Genomic DNA, 15,517 nt, shown 5'->3' on the forward strand with positions numbered 1-15,517 from the left:
GTGTATGCCTTAACCATGGATAACTTAGACAAGCAAAGACATAAAATTTGGCATAATTGGGTATGCATTAGAAAATTATTTCGAATGCTGATTTTATAGAGAAACCCAATATGGGCAGTCGAATAAATCAGATAGACAGAAGTGGCGAAGGCATAATTTCAATATAATTGAGAAATATATTCATGGCGGAGAAGGACAAGACCTGTTTCGACTATGTGACAAGGGCGAATTTTAGAAAAGTCATTATGTTGAGGGGTATGCACAAGAATTGTTAGATGGGTAATTCCATTTGAATAAAGAAACGAGGAGAGGGATTGATATTCTCCACCATTGCCAGTTTACAATGTCGGTATTGAAGTCCGAAAGAATTTTTTAACTAAAGCTTTATAACATAAAAATGTGTCATGGACGTCTAATTTTCGTTGAAGAGAAAAGAGACAAATAAATTTGAAAAATGATCTACAAATAGAAGTGTTTATTATCATTTATTGATCGAATAGGAGAACTTCACAATTCAAAGTGATGAAATTGATCTCCTGTCCTCAATTGGTAGGATAAAAACTTTTTTTTACTACTGATGTGGTAACGAAACTTATGGTGACCAATTGATGATTACTTTATATACCCCGGCAAAGAGGAAGCATTGGGAAAAAAATTGAGCAAAAGAATAAACCAAAATGTTTTTGACAACCAGAATGAAAATTGAGTAAAAGAAGTTGAGTATCAAAATGAAACGTAGCTATAAGTTCGTTGACTAGGTGCATATTTGGCCAAGCCTTAAAAGATAGAAGTACTTAAAGTTACTCTTCAGCTTAGCTATACATTATTGTAATTGTTGGCCTAAAAAAGTACGTCAACAGAATCTCGACTACCTCCCATTCATGTAGACATAATCTATACACCGGAACACCCCGTTAGGAGGCAAAGGCAGTCAGTCGAAAAAAAAGTTTGACAATCTTTTGCACTCTGACGATCGAGTCAACAACTGGACTTGAGAGAAATTGAGTGCAAGAAACAGGATAAGAGAATTTGATTATGGTTGAAATAAAAATACCTTTTTGTGAGTTGGATTCACACATATATAGAGAAATTAAATGGGCCAAGTGAGTTTAGTGAAATAAGCCCAAATCCAAGTCGTTTAATTAAATATGTCCAATCATTCGAATTGTCGATGCCGCATCGACATATATGTGCTCAGCTTTTCTCTAGAAGCTGTTCACAAAAATATATTTTTGAATTATAATTACCGTAAGTATACGGTTCATTAACAAGTAATAAAATGAATTTTGAGTTCAAATATCGTTCCACAGAGATTGTACTAGTTCAAATTCAAATTATCTTTGCCTTAACTGAAACAATAGAAATTTGTAATTTTTTTGATAAATTAAATGATCTACTTATAAATGCAAAACCTAGTTTAACTAAAATAAATGTAAAATCTAAATTAAATGCAAGTTTTATAGAAATATGATACTGAAAAGTGTATTGGAATCCCGAATTCCCTTTTATCAATCTCCTTTAACCCTGAACTTTATAAATTTGACAATACAATTCAATTATAAATATCAATATTCCTAATTTGTTTACAATCTTTCTTGAGTAGAATTAAACATACTTTTACATGTGATCCTAATTAAACATACTTTTACATGTGATCCGACTATATTTTTATAACGGATGTGAACATATAAAACTTTATTAATGGATTTGTGAATACTTAAAGATCACGTAAAGTATTGCGGTATATTTCTATATCATATTGGACTTTACGACAATTGATACAATGTCTAACTTATTTTTTTTATCTTTCGAGGGTAAAACAAGCCACAATATTCATACAATTAGTGATTAAGTAATTGTAGAGAAAATTAAATTGATGCCAATTATTCAATAATTAAAAATGTGTTTTAACGTCAAAAAGAAATAAATTTCGAAAATTAAAATTTCATAATATAAGGTTTATTGAGAAATCTAGTATAAAATAATTTAGCCAAACGTAATATTAAAATTAAACAAAGAAAAGATAAAATGCATCATCAAAAATCAACGGGAACGTGATTAATGTATTCAATTTTCCTCCTTTTTCCAGCTGCCCTTTTGTTTGCATGTAAAAATATCCACCCTTGTGCTCCCCATGCAGCCGCCGACTGGTGTATGTATGTCTCTCCCCCTTTTTAGCCGTCCCCTTCTTTTGTATATCGCCTCCACGTGCATATATATCTAATTTCCACAGCCAGCCGCCCAATTCTTTTTCTCTATGCGTGTGTATATATATCAGCAGGTAACCCCCTTATTTTTCCAAGCAGGCGGCCCCCTCTTATGTGGAAAAAGAGTCCACCGCCATTAGTTTCATGTCTGCCTTTTGTCCGTATCTATATGTGTGAATATAAACTATATATGCATTTTAGTCCTTATCTTCATTATCCCCTCAATTTTGATCCTCCAATTTTTATTCAAGTGAGGTTTGATCCACAAACTTTTATTTAGCCTGTGTTTGGACGCCATTATTCTACCAGAATTCATTTTTCCATCACATCAGGTGGGGCCTACGTTGTAGCATGTGAATGAGTGGGTTTATTCTTTATTCACCCTTTTACATTTCTACCCCCATTTGTCAAATTTCTAGGCAAAATGGGCTTGAGTGTTATGGGTAAAATAGGTATTGGAGAAAACCAAAAAATTAAAAAGGTCCAACTTTTGTCATTCATTTGTCGGGCAGTAGAAATTTTGACTGCTCCAATTACTGTATAACGATAAAAAAAATTCTACAAATGAGGTAAAAATTGGTATCAAACAAGGGCTTAATATCCAATTGATCATTTTTTTTTCCAATTGTTTCAAAATAGGTCAAACACTAAATCAAACAAAAATTAATCCAAATTAAATAAAATTCAATAATTTGATGATATAGAAGCTTAGTAATATGGCCAAAATAAGTGTACAAAATGCACTTATCAGATACCAACCACTTTGTGGAAGTAGTGTAGTTGAAACTTGGAATATTTCAAGACTTGCAATGATTATACTTGAAGTAATATAAAATTAGAAGTTGTAGCATCTCTGGAGTAATTTGCAAAATTGGGAGTCATGCCATACTTTAGCTTCCATTTTTCTGGCTGAAAAAGATAGCTAAAGTAAAAGTGTAGAACAAAGAAAAATGTTTTTCTAGTTCTAAAAATAAGTCTTTCTCTCCCACGTGATTTAAAATAAATGGCAGCCCAAATGTAAGCAAGAAAAGCATCAAACCCCAATTATGTGGCATGCACAGACGGGGTCCCATATAGTCGACGAGGCATCAACTATTTAATTGATTGAGCCTATTTAATTAAACAATTGCATTTTAGGTTTGGATTTGAGCCCATTTCACTAAACTCACTCGACCCATTTAATTTCTTTATATATGTAATTCACTTCACAAAAGGTACGTTTTATTCTAACATTAACCAAATCCCCTTATCCCATCTCTTGCACTCATGTCTCTCTGATTTGGTCGTTGACTTGATCATTGGAGTGCAAATGTTCATCGGACATTTTCTCGACCAATAGTCTTTGCCTACTAACGGGATGTTCCAGTGTGCAGATAATATTTACGTGGTGGGGGTGGCAGAAAATCTGTTGCTACATGTTTGTAGGTTGACAGTAATTAAGCCTAAAAGTTAGTTTAAGTAACTTGATTGCAAAATTTAACTCAAAAATATACTTTTTAAAAATAAGTCTTCACTAATATTTAGTAAAGATAATATTAAATGATATACATTAATCCTTTCTAATAAGTTAAACTTTAGATCAAATGGTTTAACATGATATCAGAGTATGTAAATGTATTGAGTTCAAGTCCTGTTGTCGCTCATTTAAATGAATTACCCATGTGTTAGATTTTGATGGTAACTTTTAAATCAAGTGGTTCAACAACATTTTATCCTTAATAATTTAAATTGACAAATTATTGGGTAATAGGTAAATTTTGACTTTATTTCGAGCAAATTAATACAATCTGCCTTTTATTGGAAAAATATTAGACAAACTATTAATGTTGAGGATAACGACCTAGGAAAGCAGATCAACAAAAAGAAATATTATTATTTTTTCTTGAAATTTATAGTAAAATACAATTGAAGGGAAGATGAACTGGCAGAAAAACTACGAAATCAATTACATTTCAAATCCAAATAGAGAATACAAGCTTTGTTTTTAATTTATAATTAGAAATGAACTTGTAGACTTTTAATTGGTTTTTCCACAGTTGAGCCTGATTTGCCCATTGGTGCCAGTAAGTGGGCTAAGATTTCCCATTTTCACCATAGCACTTGCAAAATCATTGAAAAAAGAAGCGGAGTTTGAGCTATAAGCATTCACTTGAGCATTGGTGGAGCCACCACTGAATAGCTGTTGATCAGAATGCAAAAGCCCCTTTTGACTTAGCAAATCCTTGAAGTAATTGTTATCGAATGACGTTGGAGTAAGGGTGTCCAGCGGCGAAAGATTGTTGTCGCCGCCGCTGTTGGGGCAATTCGCTTTAAGTGATGTTGCAAATGAGGCATTTATGTTGGCTTCATTGTATAGTCTGGCTCGAAAAGTTGTGCATCTTGCCTGGCCTATCGTATGAGCACCTGAATCAAAATAAATGGAGCAAATGATCACTAAAGACAGAATATAACTAGCCATAGTTAGAATGTTAAACATAAATATGTATATACCTGAAAGGGCTACCATTTCCTTGGCGGTGAATCCTTTGTTAGAGAAGGCAGAAATAAGGCCATTAAGATTCAAAGTTGGAGCTGGGATGTTGTTGTTAGCAGCACTCAAACTTGCAGAGGTTGAGTCCCTTCTTCCAAGTACGACTGCCCAACTAGGGCCTCCCAACTAAAAAATCAGTCAAAACTTGGGTTTAATATAAACGGTGCGTGTCATATGTTTAATATGTTAAAAGAATAATATTATCTAGTATTAGCTGTGTTAGAGTACTAGTCTAGATAGCCGCACTTGATTGGTTCAATTAAATGAATCGTGTGACATTATACTTAAGTGAACCTATCATTTAATGTCACGTAGTTACCATCTAAACTGGTGCTTGATATCAGTAGTACTCAATAGCATTACTCATGTAAAAAAGAAAGAAAGATTAGTGTATTACAGCGACGACAGAATCCCGAGCAGCAACAGCCAAAATATCAGCACAAGAAACAGTGGATGGACATGCTCTCTCGACTTGAGATTTAACGGTGTCGATCACATCCATTCCTCTCAGTGAATTAGCATTCGGCCCTGCTGTCTGTTCTCCGGTGAAGTTGGCCGTGTCATCCAACAATACTGATGCGTCGCATCCCTGTTCATTCATTTGTATTTCACCAATTAATTATTAATTGATATGAAACTTATTTAATCACTATCAATGACAGATTGTAAAATATTCAAAGTTCTTCCCCTTTGTTTTAATTAACTTCGTACTCAGAGATTAGTCTGTTCTGCATTTTTTATCAGACAATTCATGCAAGAATGAAAAGTTAGAAAAAAAAAAAGCAAGGTATGTAACCAAGAAACAAGAGCAAAACTATATATATTTGACGTTTAACCTCGAAACAACGTTGAACCCTTTATCTTTATATTCTTGGAAAACTTTTTAGAGTGTTATAACATTATATCATAGGAAAGACTTTCAAATGAAAAGTACACAAATACTGCATGAAAATTCCCCTGAAAACTGTTGAACACTAAATTTAAATAAATGAACGTGAGAGTTTAATCATTTAACAAAATCAATGAAAAAGCAATTAAAAGGAGAAAGGAGCTAAGGGTCTGAAACTTGCATTGACAAAACAATCGTGGAAATGAAGACGAAGCAACGATGCCCCCATGCGGGCTTCTCTCGATACTGCAGAGTTAACTGCAGTTTTGATAGTTGAAAGGAGATTAGGACATGAGCTCGAATAGAAATTAGAAGACAATTGTGCCGAGGATAATCCAAAAACAAGCACAAGTAGAATTGATCGTATAGCAAAAGCATTTTGCATGGCTGAAGAAGAAAATGATTTAATCCTAACCATTTTTTTCCAAGAATACGAAGAAATTTACAAGGATTTCTTAATTGTAATTCTTATTGTTTTGCTTACGGGGTTCTCGTTAGATTTTCATGCATTTATATAGGAGATGATTGAGAAAACCTATGTGCTGTAATCCATTTTGTTATGTGCTTAAGTCAACCTTCAACACACAATTTGCATATACTACAGATATTATCTTATGATGTTGAATGTGAACTTTTATCTTTTTCAACAATGTAGGCTAGCTTTAATTTGAATTATATATGAAATCCAGGCAATAATAAAAAATGAAGACTTGGGTCGACAAATTTAAAGTCGACTACAATATCACCTGTTTAATTAATTAAGGGAAATTTCTAAGCAACTTGGTTTCTTGTATTGGTTTCTAGGAGGTCAATGTAACTTACATTAAGAGATTTGGTGGTGAAGTTTTGTTAAGTTATGGAGCCTAATTATTGTTGGGCTCTAATTATCACCACTTCGTGGAGTTAGTCGCAAATCGACTTCCGCGATGAGCTTGTCGTGGTAGTTGGCCTGCCAGGAATTTTTTTTATTTTTATTTTTATTTTTTTGTGGCCGTGGGGGGGGGGGGGTTGCAAAGTTCCCGGGAAAAAAATTTTTAATTAAGGATTTTTCAGAAATTTGCATTCTTTAAGAGTCCTTGTAAAATTCTATTTTGCTTCAATTTATCTTATACATAAGGAGCAGTTCTTAGGCTTTATATATTATCATCAAATAGAGCAAAATAGAGATTAGAGGAGATATGATTGATATTTTCTCTTGTAAACATTTTTTTATCATAGTGAATTACTGTAGTAGTGGGAGGGGACTTGGTCTCATATTGAAACGAATCTTTATAAATCTTGTGTATTCCTAATTGTTTATTCGCTTTCTTTAAATTGATTGATTTTGGTGAGATAGAATTATGGTTTATAATTTTCAACAGACTTGATGTGGTGTTGTTAGCATTTCAAGTTGTACTTATAACCTTAATAGCAACAGAAACATCGATGATAAGTATTACTATATTATTATCTACAATAGTTATATATTCACGCCAATTTTTATTTTTTATTTTTTTTTTGCCTTTTAATTTGACGTCAATTATCTAGTTGAATTAAGTCCTAGATCCGTAAATAATATTTATAGAATTTTAACTTCATTTTGGGTGCTTTGCAGTTGAAGCATGCTAGTCAAATGATCTTCAAGCAATGTAGCCTGACCACACTCCTCTGATATGATGTCGATTAAAAAAATGACAATTTTAAAATCTTATCACTAGCAATGTACCAAATTTCAAAATAAATACACATATTCTGAATTACTTGATATTTGAAGAAGGTGGTGAATATCGAGACATCGATTGGGTTGAGGACGGGTTTCGATCAAAACAAGACTCGAACTGAGTACTTATCATTATTGTTAGCTGAATATTAACCGGTGACATTTTTATCGTCTCCATTTGAATTTTTTAAATGATCATGACGATTCCTAATATGTGCTTGTCCTAACAAGTTACTTCGTTTTTACGGTAAACAACAACAATAAACTATCAATGATTTATTACATTGAAATCCAAAAATGAAATTACATATTGTATTCATGAATCACCAAGTATAAACACTGAAATGGACATCTTCACATGATCTCTATTGTGAAAGTATATTATTTCCTCGTGTTTAGAGAAATGATTAATCTTCACTTAAAACTAAAACATGTCACTGCAGCAATTTTTTCTCATAGAATATTTTGACTTATATTACATAGTTTTCAACTTATGATCAGTAAATGCTTATAAAATAAGAAAAGTTCCTTGTATGAATTGCCTAAAAGTAGATTCTGTTTTACAAGTCATCAGTTGGCTTAATATTCCGTTTACATCCCTTTTACTATTTGAAATGCTCAACATTACAGCAGTATACACAATAGGTTGAATATCTATAGAAACGAGAAATACGATATGACGTGATATGTAAAAACACTATTTCTCTATAAAGATAAAAAGAAAACATACTTATCTTGAACTCTAATCACTTCTCTTAATTTTCCGAATAAGTTAAATCCTGAAAGTAAGTTTATTTATTTTTTATTGAAACTCACAATAAATTAATTTTTTTTTATTTAATATTGCAACAAACCTCATAACAACTTACAATTGTTAATTATAGTTTTTCAAGTATTTTGTCAAAAGTTTTGTTAAATTTTATTTGAGTTTCTGATTTAAAAAATACGAAAATTTTCATTGAATTGTCAACACGTTTTCCAGAGTTCTCGAAAAAAAATTCAGATTTAATAATATGTTAGAATAAAAAGCTAGTGGTTTAGAAGTTTCAGTCCCCAACCCCCATGCATCTTTATCTTTTTTATTCGACTCTTATGATCGGAAGTGTGAACGGAGCCAATCTTGTCTAGTGGATTAGAAAAATCGAAAGATTGATGGAAACTTCTTGATGGCCCTATTTGCTTTCAACTTTTTTACCTTTAAGCTGATCGCATGCAATACCTTAGGCGCCTTTATATTTAGTTTATGATTGTTTTTGTAACAAACCACAGAAGAAAGCAATATGAATGGATGAGAAACACTATTATTATAGATTGACTTTTTGCATAAGAAAAGTATTTCGGACAAAAAAAAGTAATAAATGTATATTGTTAGATGTCATAATATGGCAAATATTTAGTATGAAAGTAGTACAAAAACATAAAAAGGCACAGACACTAGGAAAATTCTGTACAATAAAAATAAAATCTATGTACACCAATGACTACATTGGATGTGATTGTTAAGGGATAAAAATTCCACATCGGTTAAATATCGAAATATTGATCACTTAAAAAGATTTTAGGATACTCCTCTTAATAAGGTTTACGTTTTAAGATGAAACTCATATCCTTAACATGGTATTAGAACCCATTAATCTTCAATGAGCAATTCGATCCGATTAAGACTCTAAAAATGATTACATGAATTTTAAGATTGGTCTACTTAAATGAGCCATCATCTTGCGGGAGGCATGTTAAGGGATAAAAGTCTCACATTGATTAAATACCGAAATATTAACTAGCCTAAAAAGATTTTGGACTATTCCTCTTAACAAGGTTGACATTTTAAGATGGAACCCCAGTCTTAACAGTGATCTTTGTCCGAAAGCCTGCCTCCCTCTAACCCACTCTTTCTCATTTATTTCCTTCAGTAATTAACTTCTATTCAACTTTTCCATGTAACTCTGCCTTGGACTGTTTTGATGTTTGTTCAGATTTAGAAATGCATATTTTGCCTGGAGATGTGTTAATGTGAATTTCACATCTTTGTCTCCTCACTTCGTGATAAGTCAGTACGAAGCATAACCCTTCCTTTCAACTTAAGCTGCACCGAATAGATGTAAACCTAATTTTAGAGAAAGTTGTCACTAAATATGTAGTAAACTAATTAGTTTAATCTATTAAGAATACATTTTATTAGAATAAAAAAAGGAGGTTTCATTTTCAAAATGTCGTTTTTCTTATGGTGGAACCGCGTATTATTTTTGAACGAATTGCTTGACTAATTAATGCATTCATTAAAGTCCTAATTGCCCCATAAAACTTTATATTTTATTATTCAAATTATTGAAAGCATGAAATTATTTAATATGGTTTTAGAAAAAATAAAAAATAATTATTTCAATATGATTGCGTTCAACTCAAATTCGATTTTAATAACTACTAACTCACTTGTATATAAAAATAAGGCATTTTATCACGTTAAGGAGGACAATAATATAGAATATAATCACAAACAAATATCCCATATCTTTTCTCCACATTTGAACAATCATTATGATATTTACGGTGCTTTAACTTCGAATTTCGACTAAATAAACTCACTGCCTAATATGTTAATAGGCCATATATATCCTATAACGTAATCCCATCCAATGTATATGGATATGGTCAAAATCCTATCGTAGGTACCACGTGTTTTCTACGGTTATTAGACTCGCCTTGTGCCGTGCGCAGCCAAGAAGAAAATAATGATCAAGGCATTAGGTACTCCATTAATATGTTGACTGAGTGTAGATTTGGTATTCTTTATGGGATTAAATAAAGTAATTATAAAGATCGTGGTAGTAACTACAATTGTGATATTTCCATGTCTTTGCCCTTTTGATTAAAGATTATTACTTGGCGATATAATTATTAAAATTGAAAAAATCTGGAGATATGTTTGGTAAGATAAAAGTGCAAAAAGATTGAGCAGCTAACCATCTATGACTACATATCTATTGAAGAAAATATTTAAATTATACATATCTAACAACTTAAGTTGTTAAATCAAGTGGTTCAACTTGATACCTATTGAAATGAATTATAGACTTATCAGCTAGGTTTCTATAGGAAAAAAATGAATCACGCCTATACATAAGGAGATGTGTCGAAAATAATATTTAAATGATATACATTTGGCCTTATCTAATAGCTTAAATTCGAAGATCACTTTGGCCAGCAATTTTATTGACATCTATATATGATTATATACTCACGTGGCAAGCCGTGTGGCACCCTCTGCACATTTTGCACAAGTTATGTCAAATATCAATATTAGAAGTATTCGTGTTTGCTTGAGGTTTGAAAGTTTACTTATAAGTAAATAAATCATTACCAAAAAAAAAAAAAAAAAAAAAGCGATTACTTGCCAAATTTGTTTAGGACTGAGTAAATTGCATATTTGAACTTTAAGATTTATTTTTAGTAATTTTTACTTAAAAAGAAATATATTTAAAAAAATTACTTAAAATGTAAATTTTAAGAATAGTCCAATATAATTCAAATCTGGAAGATTGTTTTCCCTTGTGTAACAATCTATCCAACTAAATATCATTGTCTTAGGAAAAGTAAAGATAAGTTTGAAATAAAAAGACTGGGGACACCATTATGATTTTGTCAAAGTAAATAACCATTTGAGGATGACAAGAACTTGATGTTTAAACAAACCTAAAAAAGTCATTAATAGAAACACAATCCTGCATGCACCCCCAACTAATACAAAACTGTCGTTTTCTTGTTTGGTATAATTTATTCCTACTTAGAAGTTATAACGCTAAAATTAGTTGACAATTTATGCACTAATTATTAGTAATCAAGCATGACAAATTAACATGATTCCATATTTTCAACAATGAATACGATTTTCGTTGACAACTCTAACACGCTTCATTTAAGTTGAAGTTTTTGCACCAATCAATGCAATGTTTGAAGTAATAAGATGTTTGGCCTACAACCGTTTGATTATTCGTAGTATCTTGCGAAAAATGAAATGTTAATTTGATTATCTTGAATTTATTGAAGTTGACATAAAATATAAACTCATTGTCGAAATTATAAATAACATATTTGCAAGTCGATAAGGTACAACTGAGAAGTCTTACCTGGCCTACTAATTTTACAAACAAAGAAGGCCCAAGTGTTATGTCAAGAGAGAAATTTCATTTTATATAATTATAGCTAGACTTTGTTTAAACATTATACCAAATAATGGTATCTCATTGCGAAATTAACAACGTTGCAAAGTTGAAGACTTTGTGTTTAACATTATGCCAATTTTAATAGTACCTTACTGCAAAATTATTAACTTTGCAAAGTTATTTAGTCTCAACAAGTTTGCATTCAATTATTATTATTATTATTTCAAATATATAAATCAAAATAAAGATAAAATTATGCATTGGTGACTCAAGCAACTCAAGGGCTTTAAGCAAAAAAATTTAACTGACCTTAATAACAAATAATTGATAGCAGTTCGTGACTAACAAAGTAACAATGCTTCCTCATATTGGTTACTGACAGGAATTCAAATTATCGATATAAATACTGTCAGTGGTCAACAATGCACCGCGATAGCAGTTTCCAATAACAATGGTCAAAGGCGGAGTTTCCAGCAAAGCAATAGATTGATTTATTAAAATATTCCTTTTACTATGACTCAGTGAGTGACAGAGTTTCCAGCAATAGATTGATTTATTAAAATATTCTTTTTAATATTACTCAGTGAGTAACAGATTTGCCACCAATAGAATAATTTATTGAAATATTCTTTTATGTATTACTAAGTGAAAATATTTCATAATTTTAAAATATTTTACTTGACGGTATTGGAGAAGAATTATTCTATTCAAGAAAATGAAATTTCAAGAAATTAAGTTGCCTAAATCGCGCTGTAGGCCAAGGAAAAGGCGTTCTTGAATAGGAAAGAATGAAGACAATGGAAATCTCAGTTCAGTGTGACATGAAGGCTTTCACTGTGATCTTACACCCTGACGATCGAGTAGTGTTGGTATTAACAATACCAAATAATCAAACTATTGATAGAAAATTAAAGAACACCAAAACTTTTTTGCCTTTAGTCCCGGATGTTCACCCAAAAATGGTTAATCACCACGTTGAGCATCCATCAAAGTGGTTATCACTCCAATCCACTAAAAATCAGCAAAGAATATCAGTACAATGATTACAACACAAAGAATCCTACAGATTTTGCCCTTAGACCAAACTTCCTCTCTGAAGATATCCTTAACAGATTACACCAATTAACTAAGAGTTACTACTCGACAAAGAATGGAATCAGCCTCTCACACATAAAACCTATGCTAGATTCACCAAGAAATGATTACAAATAAAAACCAGAGGTTTTCCTTTGAGAGAAAAACAGAAACAAAAGAAATGAGAAAACCCTAGAACTCTTGCGTCTCACAAAAATGAAAAGCCATTTGAGTATAAACAATCACAATACATCCAACGATTACTTCAGCACCACATGACATCATCCAAGCCATTCATTAAAAATGCATTTCAGTAAAACATGAGATTGCCCAACTAATAAGTAACCAAGTCACATTCCTTTAATTGCGCTTTAAAATTGGACTACAAGATGTTAAACACCATACTTAACAATCTTCACCTTGCTTGACATCTTGGATTTCATTGTGAATTGGAGGATAACTTTTCCTTTGATATCATTCACTCGGTATACCTGCAAAAGAATTTAATTAGCAAAAGTACTTAAGAGATTTAAACAAACCCTTAAATTTATGTAAAAGAAGTATTTTTGTTTCCATATCTGTTGGATTACACGTAGTTGAAATCTTTTCAATTTTTATGATTTCTTTCTCTATTATATTTCTTATGAAATGAAATTTAACGTCTGTATGTTTGGTTCTATCATGAAAAATAGGATTTATATTAAGATGTATAGCAGATTCACTGTCAGAATATATAACATCATTATTAGTACTGAAACCAAGTTCATCTAAGAGGTTTTTCACCTATATACCTTCACAACATCTGCGGCTACAATATATTCAGCATTTATTAATGACAAGGCTACAATCTTTTGCGGCTGCGATTTCCAATTTATGCAAGTATCATTTAAAGTAAAAATATATGCAAATGTAGAATTTCTATTAACACGATTACCTACAAAATCAAAATCTACAAAGCCTTTTAATTTAATTCCATTTTTGCCTTTTTGAAATATCAGCCGCAAATTAGATGGCTTTCCAATGGTATTCACCAAGATTACTTATGTATCTACTTAAAACATTTACAGAAAAGGCAATGTCAGGTCTAGTACAGACCATAACTTACATGACCAAACCAATTGCATTTGCATAAGGAACTTTATCCATTCTTTCTTTTTCTATTTCAGGTGATAAGTGTGTTTTTGCACACTTATTTAGGTCGCAAACATGACTTAAATATGAGCAAAATGATTGAATTATGACTTAATCTTGTACATTTGTGAATTGTAGGAAACAACAATGAACATGGTGAAATTCAGAAGAAAAGACGCGAAAAAGGACTAAAGTGACGCAAAGTAAAAGTTCAGGGACCAAAAGTGCAAATATCCAAAAGTTGATCCGATGAAAAAATCAAGAAATCGATTAGGACAATTACCAATTGACGATATCCTGGGGTGATGAAATGAAAAGAATGAAGAGAAGGTGCTAAGAAGTGAAGGATGCAAGTGGGAGGACCAAAACGCAATTTCTACCATAGTTGATAGTACTATGCGACCGCATAGTACTATTCTCTATGCGGTCGCATATTACCATACCGAAACCAAAAACGCTTGAAAAATTTCTTCTATGTGACGTTTTTACATGTTTTTGGGAGATTTTGAAGGAGAAACAAGGGAGAGAACAAGAGAACAAAATCGCGCCAATTGAAGATTGGATAGAAGATTGATTCGGGTGATGTCGTTTTTTTAAACATCTTTAAGTTTTGTTCTTTTTAGCATGTTAGGCTAGATTTATCACTACTAGGAGATCGATGAACCTTGTAATACTACGTTTAATTGTTGTTTTGGATTTTTGATGTATGTGAACACAAATTCCGGAATTGATTGATTTATTTCATTTTTATTTTCGTATAATTATTGTGCACGTGATTATATGATTGTGGTGACCTGTTTTATGCATTCGAAAGAAGAAAAATAGGTTCGACATAGAATAAATCATCATAGGGTCCGATAGAGGATAGAACTATATCTCTATGCCTTGTGTGAATCATTGGATATTCGTGAATTTATAATGCATGTCGGTATATTAGTATTCGTTATAGAAATATAGTCGAATCATATATTGGAATAGGTTTGGCATTGCTCGAGAGAGATTGCTAAATTAAAATAGGAATATCGATTCATCTTTTGTGAAATTGTGTGTCAAATTTGTATAAATGACAATTGAACGGGTATTGCTTGGGGATTCGTGATACTAGTGTGTTAGAACATCCATTAATTCTATAAAATTCTAGTTAAATTGCATCTAATTTATTTTGAACTTCGTATAGTTCTTCGTCCATAATTGCATTCAACGGTTACATTTTGTTAGTTAAAGTACAAAATTACCATTTGGTTGTCGTGTTTCGGTTAAGGTCATATTAGATTAATTCGAACTAATTCGATCCTTGTGGGATCGATACTTGGACTTATAGTTCATTTTACTACTTGTTAACGAACCGTACACTTGCGGTGGATTTAAAATTGGAATAAACAATTTTTCGCGAACAAGTTTTTGGCACCGTTGTTGGGGATTGAAATTTAGTTTTAACTTTATCTTTTGTGACACTAATTCGAACTTATCTAAATTAGTAATAGTTAGCTTACTAGATTTAGTTTATTATTACTTCAATTTAATTTTATATTGATTTTGCAATCTCAGGGCTTGTATATAAGGAGCACCTAATCAAGATTTGGTTTCCATAGATCTAGAGATCAAATGCGCATTCCGTCATAGGCAAAGAGAAGCAAGAGCGGCACAACAAATGGCTAACGAGCAAAATCGAACGGTAATTCCACTCAACGAAGGCATGTCAGTTGAAGATGATGGGAATACAGTACTCGGGGACTTCATGGCTCCGTTGGTGGTCCAAAGTCAATCTAGCATTGTGTATCCTCCATTTGGGCAACCGAACTTCCAACTGAAAACAAATGTGATTCA

At 31.8% G+C, this 15,517-nt stretch overlaps 1 protein-coding gene across 1 annotated transcript; it reads right to left on the reverse strand.

Moving 5' to 3' along the window:
* Positions 1 to 4,054: 4,054 nt before the first annotated feature.
* Positions 4,055 to 6,109, reverse strand: LOC111380295 (cationic peroxidase 1-like). The gene is made up of 4 exons (XM_023003819.1): positions 5,808 to 6,109; positions 5,135 to 5,326; positions 4,698 to 4,863; positions 4,055 to 4,610 (listed from the first exon to the last, which is right to left on the reverse strand). The coding sequence occupies exons 1-4, from the start codon at positions 6,042 to 6,044 to the stop codon at positions 4,225 to 4,227; spliced, it is 981 nt and encodes a 326-aa protein (XP_022859587.1). The 5' UTR covers positions 6,045 to 6,109; the 3' UTR covers positions 4,055 to 4,224.
* Between the last annotated feature and the right edge of the window lie 9,408 nt (positions 6,110 to 15,517).

Source organism: Olea europaea, unplaced genomic scaffold, assembly GCF_002742605.1.
Source record: "Olea europaea var. sylvestris unplaced genomic scaffold, O_europaea_v1 scaffold2121, whole genome shotgun sequence".
NCBI lineage: Eukaryota > Viridiplantae > Streptophyta > Magnoliopsida > Lamiales > Oleaceae > Olea > Olea europaea.

What these genes read in the sequence shown, in the direction of transcription:
- LOC111380295 (XM_023003819.1), bottom strand. Translation starts at nt 6,044, where the DNA reads ATGGTTAGGATTAAATCATTTTCTTCTTCAGCCATGCAAAATGCTTTT. An exon ending in TCCACGATTGTTTTGTCAAT is followed by an intron (nt 5,327 to 5,807) that starts GCAAGTTTCAGA and finishes ATGAATGAACAG; the next exon opens with GGATGCGACGCATCAGTATT. An exon ending in CTCGGGATTCTGTCGTCGCT is followed by an intron (nt 4,864 to 5,134) that starts GTAATACACTAA and finishes CTGATTTTTTAG; the next exon opens with TTGGGAGGCCCTAGTTGGGC.